Source organism: Diceros bicornis, chromosome 15 (assembly GCF_020826845.1).
Source record: "Diceros bicornis minor isolate mBicDic1 chromosome 15, mDicBic1.mat.cur, whole genome shotgun sequence".
NCBI classification, from domain to species: domain Eukaryota; kingdom Metazoa; phylum Chordata; class Mammalia; order Perissodactyla; family Rhinocerotidae; genus Diceros; species Diceros bicornis.
Window position 1 is genome coordinate 10,951,425 of NC_080754.1, and position 27,849 is coordinate 10,979,273.

Genomic DNA, 27,849 nt, shown 5'->3' on the forward strand with positions numbered 1-27,849 from the left:
CTGCCCCTGAGCAGACTCATGTACCATCTTAACGAGTATCTCGTCCCAGGGCAAAATATCCTGAAATCCTAGATTTCTACAGAGAAACCAAGGGTTGCACATGGCAGTAGACTTGCCAAACACCAGAGGGCAGTGGTTTGCACGTAAAATGAGAGCATTGATTGGCTTGACCGGCAACAGCCAAACCATGAAAGCGTTAGGCTTACTATATCTGACAGAAAGAGGCTGGGTTTTCAGTCAGAAACCACTAAAACCACTGTTTATGTAATATTTATAGGAGATAATTTGCGATTCTGTTGAATGACGAGGACTTGTTATACCAATTTTTAAAAGGCCTCTTCAGAGGTTGACAGGTCCTATAGGACATGCTGCACGTGCAGATAAGGGAAACACTCATCTTTCAACCTCTACACTTAGTGGTTATTCAGTTCTTATAATTTTTTTAAAAAGTACAGATTTACAGTTCTAGATAACCTTTCCTTAATTGAACAAGTTGGAGCTTTGTTGCTCTTCGAAAGTTTTAGAATTGCACTTCGTGCTTTAGAAATGCGTTGTCAGCTCTGCCTTGCTTGGCCAACCAGAAGGCCGTAAACCTACAGAAATAATATTTCCCCCTGGGTTTTGGAGTGTGCATGTGTGTGGTACTGTGGTCACCTAGCACAGAGGGTGTAGGGATTCATTCCCTCACTGTGATGCTTTTTAAAATAACTGAGTAGTGGAAGCATGATGGTAATGCAAATAAATAATGCTTTAGAAACCTGTTTTAACAAGGTTAAACCGATTTAGGTAGCTCATATGTGATCAACACAAGTAGACATAGAAATATGAACTGACATAGAAATTTTATGACATCAGGAGTGTAAGTGCTCGAGGTCACATAGAAAACATTCAGCTGACCGAGGACACCTTAAGATTATAATGTAGGCGAGCCTTGCATATTCCTGAAAACACGAGGGGTGGAGGGTGGCGTGATGGTGTTAGTTAATGGAGACTTTGAGGGAAAAGGATTATGGAGCTTGTTTTTTCGGGAGTTTTAATTAAATTTTCTTTAAAATGTGGATTTTTATGTATTGGGTTTATTTAGAGCAGTGATTCTCAACTAGAGGTCATACCACCCCCCAGGGAGTGTTTGGAAATTTGTGGGACATTATTGATTTCAGTGATTGGAGGATGCTACCTACCACCTGGGGTGGGGGGGGGTGGGGTGCAGGTATGGGGAAGGAGCTGAGATGCATGTTGACTCAGCAGTGAGTGAAGCCATCACTCCTGGTAAAGAATTGTCCCACCCCGATTGCCAAAAGCATCCTCATTAAGAAAGGCTGATTAGAGTACAGGATGTTCCTATAAGTTAAGCAGAGCTAGATTAGTAATTGGGAGTTTCTACTTTTTGGACTCTGAGGATGCATGGCACCTACATAAAGAACGAGGTAGATGGTACTGTAATCGTGTAGAAATTCTGAAGATTTCTACACTTATGATTTTATTAAGGTGAATTATCTTGCGGCTAGTTTTACTCAGTTGCTTAACTGAGGGTAAATTTAATTTCCCAGTCTCAGAGTAAAACTAGCAACAGGGGGCTGTAAATATAAATTCCTAGAATCTAACACCTGCCGGCTATGAAAGTCTGTCTAGATCATGGAGGAGGCTGCACCTATAGCTACATCGAAAGCATGTTCTCAGCAGCTAGTGATCATGTAATCAGACACAAAGCAAAATGGCACACGTTCATAACAATGTAATGGAGTTCAAAGAATAACTCATAGTTAGTGAGGAAAAGTCAGGTTTTGTAAATGTATTACAGATAAAACTAATTTTGTAGCTCTTTTTTAAAGGCAGATGTTGAATAAATTTGTGAAGATGTTAGAAACATGGATGGAGTGAGTGCGGTTGAAGGAAGGAAAGAAGACTTTTGTTGGTTCACGGTGACTTCTTTTTGTTTTTGTTTTTTGTCTTTTGTTTTATTTATTTATTTTTATTTTTATTTTTGTGAGGAAGATCAGCCCTGAGCTAACATCCATGCCGATCTTTCTCCACTTTATGTGGGACGCCACCACAGCATGGTCTGACAAGTGGTGCATCGGTGCGTGCCCAGGATCCGAACCCAGGGCCGACAGCAGCGGAGCGCGCACACTTAACTGCTACGCTACGGGGCCGGCCCCCACTGTGATTTCTTGAGCTGTCTCAGACATTTAGTTTAGTTATTTCTAGGACAGTTTATTCATTTATCCTTTAGTGAATGAGTTCTTTCTAGTAAGTACACTTCAGTCAAGTGTGGAAGACAAACCTGCAAACATAAAAATTTCTGTCCAAGGTGATGATGTCACAGTAGCTGTGTGAATAAAATACTCTGGGGCCAAGGGAAGGTGCTCCAGCAAACCAACTCTGGCCCTTGATCACAATATGGAAATCACTCAAATTTCCTGGAAGTGAGACAGAACCATATTTCTACTCTTCCACTAGACCCAGAGCGTTGGCTGATAAGCTAGGAAGACTCGGGGATAACAGACAATGGAATTTTTAAACTCGCTCTTAATTAGAGTGTGATACGTTGAGAGTCTGCTTTATTTCTCTATATGTAGTCAAGTGTATGCTTCACTTCTTAATACTCAAACTGTAAAACCTTCCATAGTAGTTGGATTACAGACAAAAAGGCCCATTTGCTCGAGTTGCAATCATTATGTAGTGAAGCAGTTAATTTTCAGCAAGGGTGAGAGGTGTCACCTGGTCACAGACAGGATCAGAAAGAGAAAATGACTTTCCACTGCTGCATATTGATTATCTCAGGAGCCTGCTACTTTCTTCTCTATTAAATTACATTTAAAATATTTGATTTTAAAATAACTTACTGGCTTTCTTTTTTGCTTATAAAATAATACACATCAAAAACACTGAAAAGCATGAAGACAAAAATGGAACTCACCCTCAATGCGTATACTGCTCCATATCCACTGTGACCACAGTGGTATTTATCCTTCCAGGGGGTTTTCTGGGCGTAGATACACTTTTACAGTTTTTCTTCTCAGTTAGAATCATGGCTTATAAATGTTACTGTAAGTGCATTTAAGGAAAATTTTTTTTCATTTATATTGATTTTGCGATCTCATTTCTATCCCCTTTCTTGTTAGAGTTTTCTTCCTCTTTTAGTGTTTTATTTGTATTTGACGAAGATGGTGGGATTCACAGTTTGATGTGCTGTGGAGATGTGCATTTTAGAATTGTATATTTCTTTATGTCTTCCTTACTTGTCTGTAAAATCGCTGCTGTTCAGTGAGAATGGGAGGGAGGCAAAGTTTTCTTTTTCAGGGAAAAGAAAATAGCTATTTCGCTAGAGATGAAAAACTTCAGGGTATTATAAGGATTTATTTGTGACAACGTTTGCCTGATACTGACAGATACAGTGACACTCGTGATTGTCATTCTTTAATTCTGCCTCCTAGGACTTGCTGCCAGATGCCCGGAGTCATGTGTGGTCCACATGCTTAGGTGGTTAATGCTCCTGTTCGAAGCTAAGCTGTCAGGCTGTCAGTCAGGAACAGGGCTGACTTGATGGATGAGTCTCAGAAGTTAGATTCGGCTTTTGGGGTCATGTTCAAACAAAACCATATTTTATGAGAGCATGGAATACTTCACCGGCCCAGTGCAGGTGGCGGGTCTCTAATATCAGTGTATCAGCTCCACACTTTGAGAGAGAGAGAGAGAGAGAGAGAGAGAGAGAGAGAGAGAGAGAGAATGTGTGTGTGTTTAAAAGCATAGTTCTTTTCCATGGAAGGTGTTCTTTTCCTGTAGCCCACAAAGACTCGATTGTTGTAATTAGGGCTTTTAACCTAGGATTACAAACCTTCCCTAAGGTTCAGTTAGACACCACTGTTTCTCTCTGCCAGCTGAGCTTTGAGGACCACTAGTTATCAAAGAGGAGAGCGTCCTCCATAATTTTACCATGTCAATGTCTCTTGTTTCCTCCTTATATTAAAAGACCCACAAGCAATAGCTGTTGAAGTGAAAAAATATTTTTGAATAAATAATATAATTCTGTGGTATTTATCTTCCCTAATTGTTTAAAATGGACCATGGAGACACTGGGGATATTTTTGTTATTTTTAGAAGTCTTGTTTCATTATTGAAGCTACATATTATCATTAAACTCTTGCTATCAAAGAAAATGTGAAAGGTCGAGAATAGATTCCGTTTTTAAATATGAAACTTAAATTCTGTTTAGGTAGAAGGTCCTCAGAATTTCTCTCGTAGTTGCAGTATAAGTTTTACCGAGACAGTAGTTCCTGTCCAAGGAGGTACTGACTGACTCTCCAGGACAGTCTGAGGTCCCACAGAAGGAGCTGAGACTCAGATGGGTGGTGTACTATGACGAGTTCTCATGTCGTCGTCGCAGGCAGAAACGTCCCAGGCAGCAGCAGTGCCAGAGCATAAGCAGCTACGTACAGGCTGACAGCTAAAAGCTGACTCCTCACATGATTGAATTTCAGGGAGCATCTTTCCCATGTTGGGTGTGGGGTGCCTAACTGAACCATCAGTGTCAGCTGTGAACAGTGAGAAAAACGCTTCTCCAAGATCAAAGACAGATATCGTATTTGGAATTTGTTCAAAAAGAGTAACTTTGCAATTGCAAATATACTTTTAACTGCAGTATTTTGTTATCTCTCTTCAAAGGAGAACCGCTTGTTGATAGTTCGGCCACTTCCTGCCTTTCATCTTTTTTTCTGACTGGACAAAGTTAAAAAAAAAAGCACCCTAGTAATGGTGACCCTTTTTTATGAGTTGTTTTAAAACATGAGCAACTGAATTAGGTATTTTAGAAAGTCAAGTTGGCTCTTGTAGAAATGCTATTCTAATTTTGTGGTAGGGTCACTACAAATGGCTTCCACGTAACTTCTGCCGGATCAGTAGACGAGGTCAACAGTGTAATCTGTAGAGAAACTGGAGAAAGGCAAATAAGGGGTTATAAGCTTTAGGAGCCAGGTCATTATACAGACTTGACAGGAGGCTGCCGGAGTGGAGAAGCAAGTTGTAAGGGTGGGAAACCCTTCTGACAGGAGACGGTACTTGACAGGTGAAGACACTGATTCGTCAGCTTGGCAGGTTCTTGTTCTTGGCATCGGCATAAAGCTCCCTTGATCCGCTTAACCAGAGGGTGTTTAATCAGCTGCTTGCTGTAAGGAATGTTGAGGGCGGTAATTTGGGGCCACATTAGGCTAGTTGCAAAGTTGCACTTGAATAACTTACCAAGATGATTTTTCTACATGAAATTGAAGGGAAAAAGGGGGGAAAATTCATCCAGGATTGAAACTCATCCAAGTTTGCTGAAAATTACACGTAAAAATACACCATCCCCTTCCTCAGCCTTCATTTTTCTTCATCAGCTCTCGCCAGTGATGCATCTCTAAGAGGATGACGCAGGTTATCCTGCCATGAGTAATAGGCCCTGGTTTCCAGTTTTCTGATTGCTCACTATCTGCTGTAAGTAATGCCTTCCAGAAATTCTCCCTGTGTCCCAGAGCATTTTGACTAATGTTCTGTTTGGGGCAGAAGTCCCAATAACCACAGAATCCTTCATTCAACTTTTCTGATTTTTGTCTTTCTTGATTTTCAGTTAAAACTCTCAGTGCAAGTTTTTGCTCTCCCACATTTTGTGGCCACAGATTTTTTGTTGTACTTTTTCTTTGAGATATTTTATTCTTTCAAATAGCAAGGAATCTGGAGAGTTGTAAATTGTCCTCGAAATACATCATTTCTTGCCTGCTCCATTCTACCGTGACCTCTTTCGTTAGGATAATAGAATAAAATTGCCCTTTAGAAGCTTTTCCTATATTGATCCAGTTCATTTCAGAGGCTGAAAGGGGAGGAGAAAAAGAAACCAGGGGTTCTTTCTGTTATCTTATTGCAAATAAAGCTGGCAATTTTGAATTTTAAAAATAGCGGTTTACCCATTTGTCTTACTAATAATACAACTTCAGAGCAATCTCAAGTGTGTAATTTAGTAAAAAACCCAAATAATAATGGTAACCATTTGTTCAAAAGGGACTCACACTTGAACAACTCAGAGAGTAAGGACATTTAGTTTTAAACTTAACCTCTGTGCACTCAGTTTTACAGATCTTTAAATTGATGGGGTTGGCCTCTGATTTCTCAGGTCCCTTTCAGTTCTAACATTGTGTGATTATTAGCAAACCCAAATTTATGTCTCATAGAATCCAATATCTAGAAAGAACCAAGAGGAAACTTCTGGTTTCCCTCTCTGTTTTAGCAGTAGTGGAGTCCAATTTTAATATGACAATGACTGTCCATGCTTGTTTTTTCTTTCCCTTTTTAATGTGTTCAGTAGAATTCCATCCTGTTTGGTGTTAGGTACCTGGTGAGTAATTTCTGATGGCAGTATGTTTAGGGAGGGTTCCAAACAGGTCTTAGGAACTCTGGTTACAGAATTTCAAAAGCCAGCTAGTGGTAGTGGCTCTGATCCTGTTATGTTTATGAATGAAGTAGTTATAGCTCCTGCACCTCTCACCTGCCCGCTAAACACACTTTGCTTTATCCCACCCAGTATGTGAGGTCTGCAGCAATACAGGAGAGATTAGGATTTAGGGTTCCATATACGTCGCTATTTGGTAGCAGTGATGCCTCTTAGATGAATCTCAGAATTTGTGAAAGTTGTTGTAACATGGACTCCAGGATATTTGGGGGATACTAAATAAAGCAAATCTTAGTTGTGAAATGCTTAATGAGACAAAAAGTGTGAAAAAAAAATCACCCAACAAAATATTTATCCAGATTCTGTCTGTTAATATTTACTTGTTATGTAAAAGCCGTTAAATGAACTCAAGGATATTTAATAATACAACCCTTGTAAACTACGAGGGTAAGGCAAGGATTTAATTGTAGCTCAGGTTCATAATGCTACTTAAAGTAGGTTGAACTGTCCTGAGTCATTTATGCAGTACCTGGTGTGTGTCGCTTGGAAAAGAAAATCACAGGTTAAGGCTGACAGAGGTAATCATCATGTATTTTACCTCTGAGCCCCTTGATCTTCAGAGAATTTATAGGAACGATGTTAGTGTAATCCCATTTTTTAAAAAATATTGCAATAAATGCAGAGTTTACCATTTTTCCAAATGCTTCTAGAGCCACTTCCCATGTGGACATAAGGTATTGAACAGCAATGTCATATGGCACCTGGACCATTTGGGTCCAAATTCTAGTGTCCAAATCCAGTGTACTAACTCCCTAGTGCTGTTACTCTGGGCAGGTTCCCCTTTGAGCCTAAGTTGTCTTGTCTGTAAAATGTGGATAATTATGGTTCCTATTTTATAGAGTTGTTTTGAGGATTAAATGAATTGATGATTGTAGTTAAAATAGTGGCCTGGTGTATGATTATGTCCAGAAACAAAAGGATAAAACGCATACTCGGCCCCACTGTTCTCTATGCTTTGTTATGCATGGATATTTTATTTTTAGTTTTTAAACTACAAGTCTTCTCTTATTTACAGAAAAATGTAATTTACTAAATTGAAAGTGTTAATATTTCTGAAAAGGAAGTATTATTGTTTTTATGCCATAGCATTCCATTTGACTTTGTAAATCCTAAATATTAGGTGTAACACATTCAAATGGATGTATTATGACTGGATTTCTAATACTATAAACTTGTGGTAATTTTTAGGTAGAAAATTTTTTAAACTGTTCTGGAAGATAGGTGTTGAAAGAGTAGTGACAGTAGTTGCCTGGATTTGGCACGGTTAATAATTTAGCACTTTTAGTTGTCAAAGACAGACCCTTTGTCTACTCTTTACGTCTAGGGTCTCTTGTAATTCCCCATTAATCTTTCCATCATGAAAGTGCTCTTCAGTCTTGCAGCAAGTTACCCTCTTGGCACAGGAATGGTCTGGATTGATGTGAAGAGGCCCGGGATTTAAAGACCTAGATTTGGCCACATTTGTTACCTGTCTGAGCTGCATATTGTGGTGTTCAAATTTTCCAGTCTCATAGACAGAGATTTGCAAAAAGAGGGATAAGGTAGTTTAGTCTTAAACAACCTGTTAGCAGTCTGAAACTCCTAGTCTCTGAAAGTTTAACATCTCCGTATTCCAGTGTACACTGAATTACTTATAAAGTAAAAAAATTACTTAGAGTCTCCATGGCCTTGCTTTATAACTATTAGAAATTGACTTTTTCTTTTAAGGGGGAAAAAAAAATACTTTCCCATGTACTCTCTAAAAAGAAGTTGGAAAGTCTTATTTAAATGTTGGAAAAGTTATTTTTTCTTAATGTAGAATTCTAAGAAAGCACATGGGAAGTGTTGAAAATGTCAGTAATTAAAAAGCAACTTGGTAAAGATATACAAAATTTAATATTGTGTATCCAATTTCCAAATTATGGAATGCGGTGTGTTAATTAATGGTGGGAGAGTGTTGGCATAAACTGTGAGAAAAACAAAGTGAGAAAAATACACAAAACAGCTGTTGCAGTTTTTTTAAGACCCACCTATACGAGTAAGAGACTGTCATCAGTGTAAAGGCTGTGTCTGGGGCTGTGACAGCTGATATATCGTGTCTCTATCTTCTGGTAGGGTGCACCCACAGGCGTGTGCAGGGAAGGGGGGGCGGTCTCTGTAGCAGTACAGCTTGGTCCCAGCTGGAGATATCAAAGTCAGAATCATAGCAGAGATTGGTAACAATGGGCCTTCAAGGTCTTCTAGACCAACCTTCTGATGCTTGAAGACCTTCCCCAGTTTTTCTACTTCAGCGACTCTCATTTTGCACTTGCACAAGTATTGGATCTTTCTCCTTTTCTGAGACAAAAACCAAGCCTAGATGCTGGGCATCCATGCTCTTGGTCTGGTGCTGTTATTGGTCCCATAGTTCCCTGCTTCTCCCTATGCAAAAAAAGAACTCTAAAAGCAAAAGAAACGAGTGTGAGAAGCACAAAAATGTTACTTTACACCTGTTCTCAGATTATCTGTGACCATTTTTATGTGAATGTCAACAAAATTCCAGTTCTGTTCTCCCTTAAGCATTCCTTTTCCCATAAAGTCTCAGCTAGTTCTTCTTAAGGCAGGCCTGAGGTCTCAGGAAGGACCAGTCACCTGACTTCCTTCCAGCTACCTCATCCTGTGGAAAGCTGCAGACCCTACCCTAGTCTTAAATAACAGCACAGCAAGGATCTGAATAGTTCTTTTCAGGATTTTTTCAAAGGGCTGTTTTTGCTGATGCCCAGAGTAAGGGAATCCAGGTCAGAGTTGGCCAAGTTTGCAGTGGCAGGAAGCTCCCACAGCCTGGAATTCACCCCTGCCTGTGTCCTCAGTAATGTGGGTAAGTTTAGCTATAGTTAAAGAGTTAGTAATGGGGGAAATTGAGGTCATCAAAGTGAATAAAGAGAATTGTCTGAATTCTCTAATGGCTTTTGTAGTTGCCAAGTATCTGGGTGCTGGGAATGTCTTATTATTATATACTGTCTATTCACTAATGGTTTGGACCACATTTGTTGCACTCTATTACATGCTGTCTAGTTCCCAAATTGTTTAATTATATAGATCTTCTCTTACCAAGAGGTCCTTTATTGGTCCAACTCATCTTTTATAATCAGTGTCATCTCTCTTAATGCTCGTCCATTAATAAGGCCCCAAGAGGTGATTTTGGGATCAGGAGGTCTTCCTAGAGGAGCTGTATAAGCGCTGTAGGAGGAAGTGGCCCACCTTTCAAGTACGGATTGGGTAGTTGTCAATTGAAACAGCTGGGAGAGCTCAGCAAGCAGAATTCTTTGACTTCTCAATGAGCCTTATCTTCCAATTTGAGAAATGTTATAATGTGATATAAGTAATGTGTCTGACATTTGCTGTTATATTGTGATTTTTGCTACACAGCAGACAATGACAGGTTTTATTTACTTTTTTCCTAAAATCAGGGTGATCAAGCATATTTTATTTACTCCAGTTGGTTCTTTTTCAAATTCTTGCCCAAATTTACTTTCATTCTCAAATGGTATATTATTACATATTTTAAAATCCAGTAAATACTTGAGCATATGTGAGGACCTTTTTTTTGTGTGTGTATTAAATATGTTCTCAATTTTTGCTTGTACTTAAAAATATTTGCAACAAACATAGGAAGTTGTATGCTGCTCTGGGATTATATGGCAGATTTGTAGGGCCCTTCCGTTCTGTCTTGTGTTCCTCATGGAAAGGACAGGCTTTCAGGATACCTGTTCGACTGTAACCTGCCTATTGTCTTCAGCACAGAATGCTGAATTTAGTTGAGAAATCATGTTGTTTGTTCCACCCCTGCCTCTCAAAATAACTAGATGGAGATGCATGTGCTCTCTATCAATAAAGCATATTTGTTTTGAAAGACACAGCACTCGTGGGCTGTCAGTCATAACGACTTCTGAGAGCACTTGAGGAGCTGCAACATCAATATTTACAAAATGCCGAGTGAAAAGAAGTACACTGAGTCACAAATACATATGCTTTCTTGTTCCTGATTCTTTCCCTCCCCCAGTGCATGTAGCATGGCTAAACCTCTATAGTGGGCTATTTTGAAATATGAATGGAAATTTTGGAATCCTCTAGCTGAAGTAAATACTGAGAGGCTAATTAAATGCTAAAAAGGTTTGTAAAATGGAATTACTTTCCCTTCTGAAATAATTATATTGATTAAAAACTAAAATCAGTGATACAGTTAGATGGAAGAAAGTATCTGTGTTTTGCAATTAATGTCCAAAGCCTTTAGGATGTGTCCCTGGTTTGCCCTTTAATGGCAATGGAAAGATTGTGTAAATCTGTCGGAGGCTCCTCTCACTCAGCTGTAAAATGGGAATAATTATACCCACTTTGCAGGATTGTGTCATAGTAAATAAATTAATGTATGCAATAAAGGCTTTGTAAGTGATCAAGTGGTGCATAATTAGGAAGTAGCAATTACGGTACCTCAGGAGGTTTTAATAGCAGTACTGGTTTTTCTTATTGGAAAATGTTTAGAATTTACTAATGAGATGTACTCAAATTCCGTATTATAAAGTACTTTATTACAAAAGTCAGAACAGAATTTCTTAGATATGTCAGCAAAGTAACTTGCATCTTTGAAAAAGAAAGTGAAAGAAACAATAGTGTGGGCACCGTAGCCTCTGTTGTTGATGATATGTTCTGACTCTGGTGGCCTTGACAGATCACTGTGTGTCGGTGAGTGCGCGCCCACCCGCTTGCCCCCTCTTCATGATGACGTCGTGTAAATATGGAAAGACTTGGTTAGCTACTCACTGCAAAATCCTGTGGAAGTTCCAGATAGAAAGGACCTGGATTAATGAGAACTGGTCTCAGGAGAGTTAAGAATCTTGCTTAGGGGAAAATGACACTAAATGCAATACTTGGATGATTGCTTCTCCCTAAAATCAGCTAATGCCATACCTGAATGATGTGGAGAAGCTGCTTAAGTGATTTTTCAGATTTGTATAGTTTATAATTCTTTATAGAGGACCTTCTGTTTTCTTTATACTATAAAGCATTGCCTTTGTATTTAAATAGGATGCTAGAAGATAAAAATTCAGCCAGCAGAGGGAGCAGATTTATGTAAATTAGGCTATGAGAAAAATTCTCGAAGATGCCTCAGTCAGCATGTGTCTTGCAGATAATGCCCACACTCACACTGAGCGTTGAGAGAAAACCGGAAGGAAGAAGGAATGACTTTAGGTCACACTAAAATGTCTAGCTATTTATATTCTCACTTTCATAGTTTTTAAAAAGAAAAAAAGGCAAGCAGGGGCTGGCCTGGTGGCACAGTGGTTTAAGTTTGCGTGCTCCTCTTCAGTGGCCCAGGGTTCGCAGGTTTGGATCCTGGGTGCGGACCTATGCACTGCTTATCAAGCCGTGCTGTGGCAGGCGTCCCACATATAAAGTAGCAGAAGATGGGCACGGATGTTAGCCCAGGGCCAATCTACCTCAGCAGAAAGAGGAGGATTGGCAATAGATGTTAGCTCAGGGCTAATCTTCCTCACCAAAAAAAAAAAGGGGGCAATGAAATGATATACAAGTAGGAAATTCTTTTTTTTTTGTTAGTTCTATGAAGTGAAGAACTTTTTAAAACAAATGCCATAAATTTAAATCATTTAGAAAATAAAAACAGCTTTTAGTACTTGGCACTGAGGTTAGCACGCATTCACCCCAAGCACCGGAAAGGAATATGGAAGGAATGGTTAATGTTCTGAACAGGGCACAGTTATCACTCTGAATCAGCAAATAAGCACTTAGATTTTATATCATGTCTATTATAAAGTGAGAAAACTGGAATTAAAGAAAAAAATTTCACCAAGTGTGAAGCCATGTATAAAATAAATAGTTTTCTGCTTAACTCTAGTTAAACAGAAAATATAAATGTGTCATAGCTCCCTATGCATTCTCATTAATTTCCTTGGAATGTGCAGTCTGATATAAAATCATTAAATTCATGCGTTTTCAAGCTCTGTTTGTTAAAAACATATTATATTCAAGGCAGTATTCTAAACATTTGGGAATATAAAGATAAGCAACATTCTGCCTTCTTGTAATATATAATCTAGTAAATGATGAATTAACTTGATTCTAGTGTGCCGAAGTGTAAAGCAGGTAGGCATTGCAGAAGCTAGGATAAGTTAGTTCAATAAACACTGTAACTACTAAAATAAGAAATATCGATTCTTTTTTACTTTGGGGAAAAATAAAGATTTTTGTCTTGTAACCATTAAGACTGAGACGTTTTGCTTTATTAAGTGAATTAAATTTAACTGTAACTTAAATTATGTGCCATCTTGTTAGAGTGAAGAACAGTAGCTTAGGAAAAAGAGATTCCAACTGGAGAGATCATAGATTGTTGATTCTTAACTGAATCATTGTTTCTGGTATTTGGGGTTTTTTTGCTGAGAAAGATTCACCCTGAGCTAACATCCGTGCCAGTCTTCCTCTGTTTTGTATGTGAGCTGCTGCCACAGCATGGCCACTGACGAGTGGTGTAGGTCTGCTCCTGGCAACCAAACCTGGGCCACCAAGGCAGAGCGTGCTGAACTTAACCACTAGGCCACCCGACTGGCCCTCTGTTTGTTTGTTTTTTTGAGGTTATAGTTAGAGATCAGGATGATGGAAAATATCCAGACCTTTTTATTATTTTTAAACTTAAACCTAAGTCATATAAACAAAAAATTATTCTTTTAAACTTTGGCCATTTGAGATGAAGTTTAATGTATCTACTTTTTAGAAACATGTGTGGTCACCCTTAAAATTTAAAGGGCTGTATGTTAACTGGTACGCAGAAGATTAAATAATCAGTGTTTGGTGATGGGTACAGAAGAAAAGGGAATGGATAATTATTTCTCTTGTGAGATCAGAATTATTTGATGAGTCATTCTTTCTTTCATGATATCTGCTGCATAGAAACTATTTCCACATAATTAAAATGGCCGGCTGTTTTAGTTTGGTAGTTTGAGTAGGTGCTAGGAATTTCTGAGATGGAGGATCAGAGCAGGAAGAAAGAACAGGGTGTGGTGAAGATAGAGTAGAAAAGAAGCAATGGCCAAGGAGAAGCAGCAGTGAAAGTGATAGGAACAGACTGCAGGGATCAGACCTGGCACTCCTTCATTCACCGTGCCCTTGCCCACAGCACGCCCAGCTCCGGGTCAGGCCCTGGAGATACCATGGTGAACATTACACAGCCCTTGTTCTCTGTCACAGTCAAGTAGGATATAAGGAAGGAAACAGGCCATTTCATTGTGGGCTACTCAGTGTAGGGTGCTGTGGGGACACATAGGATGCACCTCTCTCAGACTAGAAAGGGCCAGCTGAAGCTTGAGGTGAGACCCAAGCTAAGCCCTGAATGGGGATGAGAGAGAGTTCCATTGCGAGCAGACTGTAGTGCAGATGCCGAGAGGCTGGAATGCGTGTCAAGCTCCAGGTGATGGCACGTGGCTCTGTGCAGGTAGAGCTTTGACAATGAGAATGGAGTGAAGAAATATGAGCTGTAAAAGCAAGCAGGAGCCAAGTCAGGAAGTGTTGTGTGTTACGTGAAGGAAGAAGTTTGGACTTCTTCCTGAGTACATTGAGGGAATATTTAAAGAGATTGATGCAGGAGAAGGGTATGTGTAGATATTTGTAGTATGGAGCATTGAAGTTAGTGCAGCTATTGGTAAGACCAGACTGCTGGACCAGCATGGTGGGGATGGAGAGGAGTGAATCATATGTAACATGGGGGAGGGACAAAACTGGGTGAGAGATTAGATATCGTGCAAGAAGCCAGTTGCAGTGATTTGAATCCATGATGAGAAAGTAGAAGAGATATGTGTACGCTTTCTGGATGTCTATGTGAAGGGAAGGAACGTCCAGTCCCTGTGCACCCGGCTCTGGCATGCTCCCCAGGGTTATGGAGGAGGCAGAGGCCTAGCCCAGACCAGGTATTTTTTCTGAGAGGCTAGAAATGAAAGATGTAAGTGTGAATCACAGGGAGGTAGAGAAGCCAGAGCTTGTGGCACAGTTGGAATGAGTTGTAAGTGCTTTCTAGGAAATTAATCCTGGGGTTTAGAACCAAGAAGATTAGGAACCAAGTCAGTAAGTGAAGTGCGAGGTGGGGCCTGTGAGCGGTGATAGGACCAGGCAGGCCAGTTCTTGGCTGCTGGCGGCCTGGCTTGGGCGTAGGCAGTCTCCTGGCTTGACGGCTGGAAGCCATCAAAAAAAGAGGACTCGCTAAAGGAGCAAGGAGGATTCAGAGAGGGCTGTGGAGTTGAGATTGTGTAGAGACTGGAGGAGAAGGTGTTAAGTAGAAGGAACTGTTGACAGTTCGTCAGAGAAAGAAACTGAAAGACTAATGGCCCAGGGTAGCAGAAAAGGAGGTTAGAAGCACAGATTGGGAGTGAGGAGGAGTTGACCTTGAATCTCTGCCTTTGAGAGAAGGTGGAAGAAGACAAGAAACTAGTTTTTAGATTGGTAGGCAAGGTGGGACTTCAGGGGAGTTCACATCTGGAGGCCTTCCTGTTAACCAAGCGGCAAAGGCGTTTTCGTGGAATGACTAGGATTGCAGGGGGAAGGACAGTATGGAGAAGTGATTGAAAGCTCAGGCTCTGGGGACAGACTTCCTAGGTTTGAATCCTGCTTCCTCCACGTGCTGACGGAGTAGCCTTGGATGTGTTTCTTAAGCTTTGTCATTCTCATTGCTTCGTGTATAAAATGTGATCATTACGGTACCTTTCTCCAAGAGTCATATCAAAGATTAAAAAAATTAATTCATATAAAGTGGTTAGCATGTAGAAAAAAGTTCAAGAAAGTTTATTATTACTAGGAGACAATATTGTATAATGTTCAAAACCATACTCTGAAGCCAGACCTCCTAAGTTCAGATACTGGCTCCACCATTCATGTGCTCGCAGCGTGACCTTGGAGTTCTGTAACTTACACACACGCATAGCTCACCAGGTGACCAGTAGATATGTATTCACCTGCATCGACAGTAAGTGAGGAGACTCCACGAGCTTGTCTTCTTGTGCTTCAACTTCTTGCCAATGTGTTACGTCCTACGCATGTGACAAATGCATATAATAAAAACCTTTGTTAATTTGGAAACTAAAAGAGGTAAACTGTGTTATCTGTGCCTCAGTTTTCTCATCTATGAAAAGGAGATTGTAGTAGTACCTACCTCTTAGGCTTGTTGTTAAATTATAAAGCTCTTAGCTTCTGGTGCATAGGAAGCTATATATATATATAGCTTATATGTATAAGCATTATATAGAGAGAAGCATTATATAGCCTTATTATATATAAGCATTATATATATATATCATTATTATTATTACTATCACCCTTATCATCATCAGTAGGGGTTGAGAAGAAACTGAGAATTTATAATGGGCACTGTGGGGTGAGGTGAGACTGAATAAGACAAGTGAAAGGATTGCCGATGAGCGCTGAAGACCCACCTGAAACTGGAAACTTTTGCAGCGATATCAGAGCACGGGAGCAGCCAGCAACCTGGGGATAGACCCAGAGAAGAAAAATGGTGGGATGAGTTCAGAGTGGGGGTTTATTAGCAGACCAATTATAAAAGGAAAAGAGAGCCAGTGCGCTGAAGGTACCATGATATTCTATTTGGGGATAATAATGAAAGTCGTTGACAAATAACCAGAGAAGGTAATAAAGCTACTGGAGCGTGCATTTAGACTAATACTGACAGCTATTTGGAAGTAACTTAGATTTTATTATATTTATTACATCGCCTTGTCGGCTTGCCTGTTTCCATTTTCTCTCCCCTCCCTTCCTGAACAGCCCTTCCTGGGTTCTTAGTTTTCCTTCTCTGCTAATTCTCTTTTCAAGCTTTATATCTCTTCTGCCTTCTAGCAAAACAACAAAGAAAAGCATAGTAAGAAAGCAGAGAAGTATTGTTTGCGTGTTCCATTCCTCACGTCTTCTCTGAGCGTCTACTTCCTGTCTTGCTCCAGGATGTTTGCTCTGACAGATCCAGAAAAAAGCATCTGGCATGTTCATTACCCTCAAGGGTCTCTGTGGGAGGAATTCACATGCAATCAGAATACCTACATTGTACAGAAAAATGATAATTGTTACACAGTTGTCCCCCTTCGTCCACAGGGAGTATGTTTCCAAGACCCTAGTGGATGCCTGAAACCGCAGATAGTACTGAACCCTGTGTATACTGTTTTTTCCTATACATACAGACCTATGATAAAGTTTAATTTGTAAATTAGGCACGGTAAGAGAGTAACAACAACTAATAATCAAATAGAACAGTTATAACGATATACTGTAATAAAAGTTACTGTAGATCTTAGCAACCTCAGTATATGATTTTTTTTCTTAAGAAAATTCAGCTTTTCATTTAAAGGAAGCTCTTTATGGCTTCTCTTTGGGATATCTGAATTGCCAGCATCACTACTCTTGCACTTTGGGGCCATTATTAAGTACAATAAGGGCAACGTGAACACAAGCATTGCGATACCGCGACAGTGGATCTGATAACCGAGAGGCTACTAAGTGACTAATGGGCAGGTGGCGCCCACAGCTCGATCCGCTGGACAAAGGGGTAAATCAGGTCCCAGGCGGGACTGAACGGGACCACGTGAGATTTCATCACACTACTCTGAATGGCACTTCAAAAACTTATGAATTGTTTATTTCTGAAATTTTCCATTTAATATTTTTGGACCACTGTTGATCATGGGTAACTGAAACCGTGGAAAGCAAAACCACAGAAAAGGGTGGACCACTGTGCAACCAAGTGTCAAGAAATATGGCACAGGCATTAAATGTGGGTGGTCAAAAAATGATGCTCAGGAAGGAAAGAGACATGAGCTGGGGCATATAAAGACTGCTTCTTAGCAATGGGAGTTCAGAGAGGCTTGCAGAGGAAGTGAGAGTGAGGGCGTGGGGTGGGGTGTGCAGGCCTGGGAGAGCAGAGGCAGGACAGCGCAGAAGCACAAGGCAGGTGTGCCTCACAGGGCAGACCCCAGCCTGGCAGGAGAGCAGAGGTGGGGGGTGAGTTGAGTGGAGGTAAGGCTGGACACTTAACTCCCACAGTGCATAGCTTGCCAGGTGATCAATAAATATGTGTTCAGCTGCATTGAGAATAACGAGGAAGACACTCCCGTGAGCTTATCATCTTGTGCTTCAGAGTCTTGTCAATGTGATGATTATGTCTTAACCATGTAATATATGCATATAAAAATGTGTTAATTGAGAAACTAAAAGAGGTAAATGTGTTATGCTAGGCTAGTTGAAGAACAGGAATTTGGTGACTTTCTGATTAAGAATGTAAACACCACCGTAAAGTCATAGGAAAGCAGAAAGTTAGGCTCTTGAGCGGGTATGGTGGAGAACATCATCTAGCCTGTTACTGAATTCTCTGTATAAATAGCTTTTCCTCCTTAAGTCACCTCTTTCAGTGCCTTATCTCTTTGACGATAGCTGTTGTCTCTATCTTAGCCTGGAGCAGCATGCATTTTGCAAACCATCTTAAGCTCTCTCAAGGCTAAATGTCATGGAGTGTAAGTTTTAGAGATCTTAAAATACGTATTCCTTCTTGAAGGAAGGGCCCAGGGACCAGACCTACCAGTACAGCTAAGCCCTTCTTTGAGTAGTGGGGGCCTTCTTAGTACTCATGAGAGCAGGTAGAGAACATCGTGATGAGTTCAGGTTTCACCGTGAATAGCTGCTGCTTTTCAATAAGGAGCACGTTTAAATACACGCTGCGTTAATAGAGGGACTGAATTGCTTCTGAAACGAAAGTATTACTTTATTGAATGAGATATTTTTCATTTAATCTGTCTACAGTTTAGATTTGTCATTAGAATCACAATAAATAATACCGATTAGCACTTGTAGGGCTTTTATCTTGAAAGAGTTTTAGAGTTAATCTGATTGTCACTTGGAATCATCAGAGACGTGGGCTTGCTTTTCTGCCATGAAACCCTGAAAATGTTTGCTTTCCAGCCCCTCAGTGCTCCTCTTTGGTATTTCCATGGTCCATACGCTATTTGTTCCATGGGAGATGCCGGGAGGGTGGACAGATAGAAGGCTTTATGTTAGAGCGCCTTGTCCTAGGGAAGCGTTCGGGCTCTCAAGTTAGGCTTCCTGGCTCCACTGTCAGTACCTCTGCTGCTAACTGCGTGACCCTGGGCAAGGTACTTAACCCTCAGCTTCTTCAACTGGGATTCATGGTAGTGGCTGCCTCAGAGGGTTCTTGTGAAGATTAAGTGAGATAATGAAGTCAGCATTGAATAAATATTAGCTGTGTATTAGTGTTGTTTTTGCAATGATTATAGGAACGCATCATTCTGGGAAGTTGTATGTGGTTAAGTGTTAGGTAAATAGGGTTTTCAGGGACTGCTGTGTACCAGGCTCACTGCTGGGCACCAGGATAGAAAAGGAAGAAGCCGTGGCACCTCCCCTCTAGAAGTTCACAGCCTATGGGGAGGGAGGGTATATATAAAACTAACCGTAAAACACAGTACATGCTGACCCAGCGAGGGCACGTGTGATCAAAGCTCAGGCACAAGGACTAATGATTTGGAGCTAAGGTTTTCACAGAGAGCTTTAGAGGGGAAGAGATGTGAGCTGGCCTTGGAGGACGAGAAAAACTTTGACAGAACGTGGGAGAATCTGGGTGAGCAAGGCTTCAGAGGTGGGTGTTTGCCACCTTCTGTGGCAGGATTGAAAGCAAGGAGGGTCTTGAAAGCAGCGGGCCTCCCTTGGAAGGTTTTAAGCAGGTTGGTCTAATTTGCAGAAGCTCTAGCCACCACTGTCACCTTTTCTCTGGGCTGGTTTCTCCCCTTCTCTGTAGATGGGAGAAAGCCGTGCAGCTTTGCAGTCTCCGTTGGACCCAGGAGAGGCCTTATTGTGATTAGAATGTGTGGTTGTCTAGCAGGAGATTTCATGGGATTCCCTAACCTTCCCCTGTTTCGTTGGGTCTGAATTTCCATTAATATGATTTGAATGAGATTTTTGTTTTTTGTTTTTTTGTGAGGAAGATCAGCCCTGAGCTAACATCCATGCCAATCCTCCTCTTTTTGCTGAGGAAGACTGGCCCTGAGCTAACATCTGTGCCCATCTTCCTCCACTTTATGTGGGATGCCACCACAGCATGGCCTGACAAACGGTGTGTCAGTGCGTGCCCGGGATCCGAACCCGGGTCTCCAGCAGTGGAGCACACGCACTTAACCGCTACACCATGGGGCCGGCCCCTGAATGGGGTTTTAGTGGACAGTTAGGAAACAGTTTCAAGTCTAAAATACGCTGTGACACAGTTAAATTCACATTGTTTTAAAGACTGACGTGTACTGACTGCCTAAGTTGTAAGACAAGATGGTAGAAAGACTGAGAGGATCTTATTCACAAAATTTATGACGGGGCCAAGCGCTGTTTCTGACTGGATATCACTCAGACAGAGGGAAGGAAGCTTTCCATCTTTCTCTGTCTCTGAGGCTGGAGACGGTATCTTCTGGGAAGCGTATGGACCGCGGTTACCGGAAGACATCTGTGCTCTCCTTGCACAGCATCTCAGGCTGAGTTTAAGCGAGCACGTGCTGCCTGTTGATCCCATGCTCCCCGTGGGTAAAGGGGGTTTAGTAACATTGAGGGAGGCCTAGAGGAGCCGAGCTCTGTGCTTGGGTATTATGCTGAGCTCTGTGCTGGGTATTGTGTGTAAGTGTTCTCCCAGCAGAGCTGTTACTCCTTAGTTTTAACAGATGAGGAAAGAAGAGCTCGATTAATAGCTTTACAGGTGGTTAGTGGCAGAGGCAGGATTCTAACGGAGGCCTGTCAGGCCCTGGTGTCCATTTCTTCCTTTGGTTAAATGTGGTGTTTATGTTGTACTGTTTTCTTCTATGATATTTCTTCTTTAAATTTCTCCTAGAATTTGACCTCAGTAAGGGTCTTCATGAATGGGCTTGCTGCCTTTGAAGAATACAGTTTAATGAAGTTTTTCCTAATTGATCACCAAGTTGACTTAGATTTAGTTCAGTACAATGAGTATGTGATTAGGGTCACTCATCCTGGCATAGAAAAGGGCACGCATGGTGGGTGGGTTTTTACGAGAGAAATGAACATTCAGTATTTTGGATAGGGACCCTCAGCCTCCATCATTTGACAATCTCAGCAGCATAATTTGATGATATTGAGTCTTTCAAGGCGAGTCCACTGATAGTTAAATAACCTGACTTCGGGTATTCTAGAGTTGCAGTGCAGGATGGGAGAATGACCCCTTTTGGGTAAAGTCCACCAGTTGCTTCATTTGTTGCATATAGATTGTTCTCTTAATTTGCTTTTGTTCAGGAACAAGAAGCTGAACTTTACAATGTGTGGGGATTTTAGTGGCAAAATAATTACAAGGGTAGGCCTCTGTTACTCTCAAAAATTAACAATTTTCCCTCCTCCTCATTGTTGAAACAAGATGAGTAATAAGGTTAAGTTTCAAAATCTGCCTTCCTTGTCCTGTCTTTCCCACTTTTTCTTCATCTTTCATTCTTCTCTCTGGCTTGCTCATTACTTCTGGATGATAATCAGAGGCATCGTTTCCTCTGCTCTTTTGCCTTCTTTCAACAGTTTGAAAATAGATCCAAAGGGAATGAAAAAGTAATTAGATTACTATAAATTATTAAAGCCTCCAGTTTATAGTTTGAGGTATTTCATAGTCATTAGATCAGTTACCTACTTTTCTTGACTATTGGGTCCGTGGTATACTACCTCCAATTCACTTACCGTTTATTCATCTTTTGTTCATGCTAAAAGTATTTATTTTGCTCCTGCATTATGCTAGGGGTTATCAACCTTATTCCTCCCACGGCCCAGGTGGCTGGTAGATTCTCCACATGACACTCCTCGTGTCAGAGTTGTACAGAGTTTTCAACACCCTTTGTTTCCCACTCGGGAAAGAATATCTGAATTCAGGGGAATGTGAGGATGGCGGTTACTTGTGAAGCCATTCTAGTATAAAAAATAGTGAATTATCTCCATAGTTTAGCACGGGGGTTCATATGGTTGCTTGTCACAACCCTCACAGCTAACTGACCTTGATGGGCTGGTGAGCCCACGTGTTTCTGAGCACATAAAGATAAATCAAGTCTTCGATCATCAAGGAAAAGACCTAGTGCTGGAGGGAGGATGTACCCAAATAGTTGTAATTCAAGGGAAGATGTGGTAAGTGTCGTTAGCAGTACAGAGTCTTTCTAGTGTATTTCTGGAGAAAGGAGAAGACTATTTTTAGGAGTATCAGAAAAGACATTTAGTGCCTGAAGTGGCGTGTCAGCTACATGGAAAGAATTGGAACAGTTGTGGGGGTGGGAGATAAATATGATTATTTTGAACCCCAAAAGCCACATTTACCATCTATTAATTTGATTCTTGATATTCTGTTTTATGTTTCAGTATTGAAATTATGCGTACATACACAAAGGCACATATACTTAAACACATTCACACATAATTAAACGGCATAATCAAAATCCTGGAGGCTAAATGGTATATTTTTCTCTAGGGACTGGCCATCACTTCGACCTGTCCAGTTGATAACAGCTGTCTGACTTGTAGTTTCTCCTTGATTTCTTTTACTGTTTAAAAAATGTGTTATCTCGTAAAATATTGGGCCCCAGTATGAGTTTAATTACCACTCAAGCAGCTCATCCTGAAGTGATTAATGAGCCGCAAAAATAACCATTTCCTCTTTTCTCTATATAGCATTGGTATTTTTGGAAATTGGGTTGTCTGTGCCAAGTTTTATTTGTAGATAGAATGGGAATTGTTAAATGGGCTGTCAGTTCACAAGAAATCTTTGTACCTTTATTAAGAGCACACCAGGTAACTAATTCCATTTAGAGTTCTCAATAACTTCTTATACTCTTGAGGCAGCCACACAAATCATGTAATTGCTTCAGATATTCAGCAGAAGTTTCTTGCTAAGAAACCACAGGAGCACTTTTTTTTTTTTTTTTTGGTGAGGAAGATTAGCCCTGAGCTAACATCTATTGCCAGTCTTCCTCTTTTTGTTGAGGAAGATTGGCCCGAGACTAATGTCTGTGCCAAGCTTCCTCTACTTTATACATGGGATTCCTGCCACAGCATGGCTTGATGAGCAGTGGGTAGGTCTGCACCCAGGATCCAAACCCGCCAACCCTGGGCTGCCAAAGCAGAGCATGTGAACTTAACCACTACGCCACCAGGCTGGCCTGCACAGGAACATGATTTACTTTTCTCTACACTCTCTTTTTTTTTTTTTTTTTTCACTAGACATGGCTTTTAATAAATTAGTGAGGATTTTTATCAAAATGAAGATATGAAGAAATCTGTATTAAAATGAAGATTTTATTGCAGTACAAGTAATCTGAATGCCCATCAATAGTGGAATGATTGAGTAAATTGTGATACATTCTTATTTTGGAATATGACATAGTTATTACAATATGAGAACAATTAAGGTATATTGACTTAGAGAGAAGAGCATGATATATGCAACTTAAATTTTTTTTTTTTTTTTGTGAGGAGATCAGCCCTGTGCTAACATCTGCCAATCCTCCTCTTTTTTTGCTGAGGAAGACTGGCCCTGGGCTAACATCCAAGCCCATCTTCTTCCACTTTGTTTGGGACGCCACCACAGCATGGCTTGCCAGTGTGTCGGTGCGCACCCAGGATCCGAACCGACGAACCCCGGGCCGCTGCAGTGGAGCGCCTGCACTTAACCGCTTTCGCCACCAGGCCACCCCCCCAACTTAAATTTTTTAAATGGCTATGTTTACTGATATATTTGTATTTAAAAAAAGTTTTAGAATGATATAGTCCCTAGAGGGGGATGATTATTAACAGGAGGGAATCCAGAAATAAACTCAGACACATGTGGTCCTTTAGGATAGGATAAAAGTGACATTTCAAAGGAATGAGGAAAAGCTGGGTTATTTAATAAATGATGTTGGGACAGTTGCCTAGGTATTTGGAAAAAAAGAATAAGCTAGATCCCCACCTCACTCCTTTTATCAGAATGAATTCCAGATGGATCAAATATTTACATTTTTATAATAGTCGTGCAAGTTCTGGAAGAAAACATTAGTGACTCTTGTTTTTTTTTCCATTTTGAAGTGAGGAATACCTAAGCATGACTCAAAATCTTTCGAAGAAGGATACATTTGTCTATGCCCGTATTGTCTTGAAGGCTTGAGAACTGGATGAACTTTGAAACTATGTGTTCATGGGCCCTAGCTGCAACAACATGGCATTATAAGTTTATTGGTATCACTTTGCAAGCATTTGGACTGATGCAAACTTAAAGTGACAAAAAGCCCCACTACCCTGTGATTTCAGCAACTGTGTTTGTAATTGTCATCATGAACCATTTAAATGGATGGCATTTAACTGTATCATTTGCATTTTTGCATGAGTATGTATAAACAATAATTTGTATATTAATGTTACTTCAAATGAATGAATGAGAAATATCAAATCAGAAAAAAATGGTGAAAAAGCTAAGAAACAGAGGCGTATAGTTTACCTCTGGGCTGTGGGGCTGGGCGTGATGGAGAAGGAAAACCTCCTTTTAGGCTATTTTCACCTTGATAATATGATGAATATGTGTTGTTTTTATCTTTGAGAAAAATTTTTTTAAGTCATCGAAAAGTAATTTAATATTTTAGGCTTCCGTAAAAGATTCTGTCACGTTCGTAGCCTGGCTATTGCTTAGCTGTTAGCCAGTCACCTGTTAGGGACAAAAGAGGCCTCAGGAGCAAAACTTTGTTCCCACATTGTGATATGTGGAGAGACGGGGAGGTGTTTGTGGTTTGTGTGTCACAGACGGATGCAGAGGGCACTCATCTGCTCAGTGACCTACAGTGTTCCTGCGCCGGGTCCTTAGAGGCTGCACACGGCTGGTTTTTGAAAAATGTGTGTCATCTTATGAAATAGTTTCATTTTAAATCCATAACATTTGATTCTTACAAAATATTTATTTTACTTAATAATACTCCAGGCTCAGATTTATCGTATTGTAGAATGCAAAATTCATGTAAATTATTATACTAAAAGAGGAGCCATCGGTTAGAATGTATGGAGGGCCATCTGTGTGAGCACCTCTGCTCCCCTGAGAGGCATCTTTCACGTTCCTCAGATGGAAAACACTACCCGAATAAATATGAACAGGGGATGGTAACTCATAATCATCCTAAGGCTTTATTTGGGTTTTGAGTTTTGAAGTTATGGAGTGAAAGGAAGTAGATTTCATAAAAGGCAAATTTTATTAGCTCAATTTCATTCACTAAAATGAATGTTTGATTATGTACTTAGAATTCTTACTGAATCCGGTAAATGTCTGAGCTGGTAGATAGTTTAGTCATTAAAACTATAATCCAATTAAAGCCAGGGAAGCTAAATAAACTAATTTTAATCAAATTTACTTTGATTTCTCTGTTTCTCTCCTTTCTTTCCTTACCACAGGTCACAGTAATGAAAGGCAGTAATAGAAATAAAGATCATTCAGCAGAAGGCGAAGGGGCTGGGAAACGACCCAAACGAAAGTGTCTTCAGTGGCATCCATTGCTGGCAAAGAAACTTCTGGACTTTTCAGAAGAGGAGGAAGAGGAAGACGAAGAGGAGGATATTGACAAGGTTATTCCTCCGTTTATTATAGAAGTTTTAAATTTATTTGAGCATTCATTCTAGAAACTGCAGTGAACGTGTATGCTGTGAAAGATGCGTTTCTAAAAGTCTGTATAACTTGAATCCTATTTAACTACTTAATTTACGTTTTTATTCCAAACATTGATGACTCTTATTAAAGTAGCTGAACTTCCTGATAGTTTAGACGGAAACGGATCCTTCTTAAATAGCGTTTCTGTCAGTTACCTAGTGATGTGCAGGTCATGTTCACATGCAGTAGAGATGGGGTGTTCACCTGGTACCCACCCCGTTGTTCTCTGGCTTCTTCTTTCTTCCCTTCCAGCCTAGCCCTGCCACTGTAGGCAGGCTCAGAGCTGCTCAGGTCCTCGTCTCCGTGACCTGCATAGCATCTGGCTGCCTCACCCCACCAAGCCTCTGTGGTCAGTCAGTCCTCCAAGTCCCCTTCTCTGGTCTTACGCTTGAGCTGTGGGCTCTCGTTTAGAAATGCAGCCGTGCAAGTGACTTCAGAAAGCCACACGTTCCTCCAGGTCTTGGCATAACTGGTTACTCCTCCTCACTGTGCAGGTCTCAGCACAAGGACTACCTCCCCAAGGGATGGAACCTCATCATCTCAGTGTCCCTCCCGCCCAACTCATTCCATGTCAGAGGATTTCCTCCATGACACTTCTTATTATTTCCTTGTGTTAGCTGTGCACTCGTTTATGTTTGTCTTTCCAGACTGGAACATAAGCTCATAAGAGCAGGGGTCTTGCCCATCTTTTCCCCTTCTCCTTCCTGAGAACCTAGAATGACATTGAATAGATAGGTGCTCAGTGGAAGAACAGACGAGTGCATATTTGTGTGATCACACATCTTATAAAGATGTTTTTAATATTCTTCAGACCTTCGACATCCATTCAGTCTTTTGTTCTTGGCTTGGGTCAGCTCTCTCTTCCACTCCTCTCAGCAGGAATTATAAACATTTTCCCTGTTTCTCAGACATCATCTCTGGATACTCTTTATGGTCTCTCTCACTGTTGACTTTTTCTCCTCTTTGACAGAGAAAATTGAGGCCACCAGAGCTGACTCCATCAGCTTCCTCTCCTCACTTGTGCATTGTTCTCACTCCTTACCCATCTTTTCTTCCTCTTTTCCTACTTTAGAGAAATAGGTGTTACTCCTCCTAATCGAGGAAATTGCCAAATTTATACTTACTTTGATCTTTCTGACACATTTGCACGTGTTGATCACTTGGTCCTTGAAGCTGTCTCCTATTTCCATGACAGCACTCATTCCTATTCCTACCTTCCCAACCGTACCTTCCTACTTTCTTTCATTTGATGCCCTTCCATTCTTCTCCCCTCAAATGGTGATGTTCTCTGGGCCTCTTATCTTAATTTCTATTGCCACCCTGGAGCTTTTCTCCTAAACTCTAGACTCATATTTCTGACTATTTACTTGACATATCCACTCAGATATCAAATCAGAATCTCAGTTCAAAATGAAGCTTTTGCTTTTCTCCACCAGACCCCATCCTCCATCTTCCTTTTCCCAGTAAATGGCAACTCCAACTTCCAAGTTGGTCAGACCTGCAACCTTGTCTGTTTTCTTTTGCTCAAGTCGCATATCCATCAGTTTTTCAGCACATTTTCAGCTATACCTTTAAAATGTGTTCTCAACTTGACCCTTTCTTAGCACCTTCACTACGACCACCTTGATCCAAGCCACCACCATTTCTGGTGCCAATTATTGCATTCGACCTCTCTCCCTGCCTCTGCTCTTGCCCTTCTACAGCCTGTTCTCAATAAAGCGGCCAGAGGGATCCTTTCAAAATGGAAGGCTGGTTGTGCCACTCTTTTGCTTCATGAGGGCAGGGAATTTGCATGCTCACTGCTCTGTGTGCACTACCAAGAATAGTGTCTGGTCTATATCAGGTGGCCAGTAAACAGTTATTGAGTGAAAGAATGAAGTCATTGAATCCTCTTCTCTTTTCAGTCCACATTTGGTGATCCCATCCACGGTCTTAGTCTTACACCTTCTTAGTATTGGTACCTCAGTTCGTTATCCCAGCTGAGACTTCTCTGCTGAGCGCTGCTTCAGTTCCAGCCTTCTTAACACTGATCTTCCTCCTCCTCACCAGGTCTAATTTCTGTCATTTGAGAAAAAGTATTCTCTGTTGTGTATGAAGGAATCTTGCCACCAAAGCTAGAAACACTCTTCCTTTTTCAACCTTTAAATCCAAGTAGATACCAGTCAGTCTTAGTTCTACCTCATACATAAATATTGTCTCTGTTTTCACTTTTTCATTCTCATTATTACTGCCTTGATTCAGCCGTGTCCCCTTTCTCACCTGGGCAGCTGGAGTAAACTTTTAACTGGCTTCTCCAGTTTTGGTTGCTTCCAGTTTTGCTGTTATACTTCATGCTCTACACTGGTGACAGCAGTTATCTTAAAATACAAATCTAACAATGTCTTTCACCGCTTAAAGCCACTCATGGCTCTCCATTGCATCCAGCTGTGGTTTCCATAGCCTGGTCTGGTATTAGTGTTGATTTGTTACAAAGTATTACCTCCCCCCCAGAGTGAAAGAAAAATAAGTCCAGATAGAGAGATTTTTATTTAATTTTATTTATTTCTTCATGTCTTTATTTATTTGTATATATACTTTTGGTTAGTTAATTTAATGAAATAATTGTAATATTAGGTATTATTTAAAAACTTTTTTTTTCAGTATTTATACTTGGCAAAATAAA

General features: G+C 40.6%; 1 protein-coding gene across 7 annotated transcripts in view; it reads left to right on the forward strand.

Annotated features, from left to right (window-relative positions):
* The window catches only part of BBX (BBX high mobility group box domain containing), a 256,940-nt gene that overhangs the window by 141,656 nt on the left and 87,435 nt on the right, over positions 1–27,849 (forward strand). For all 7 annotated transcript variants that reach the window (XM_058555734.1, XM_058555736.1, XM_058555738.1 and 4 more), the window contains exon 3: positions 24,935–25,105. In XM_058555734.1, the coding sequence (XP_058411717.1) occupies positions 24,935–25,105 (171 nt within the window). The remainder of the gene's footprint in view (positions 1–24,934; positions 25,106–27,849) is intronic.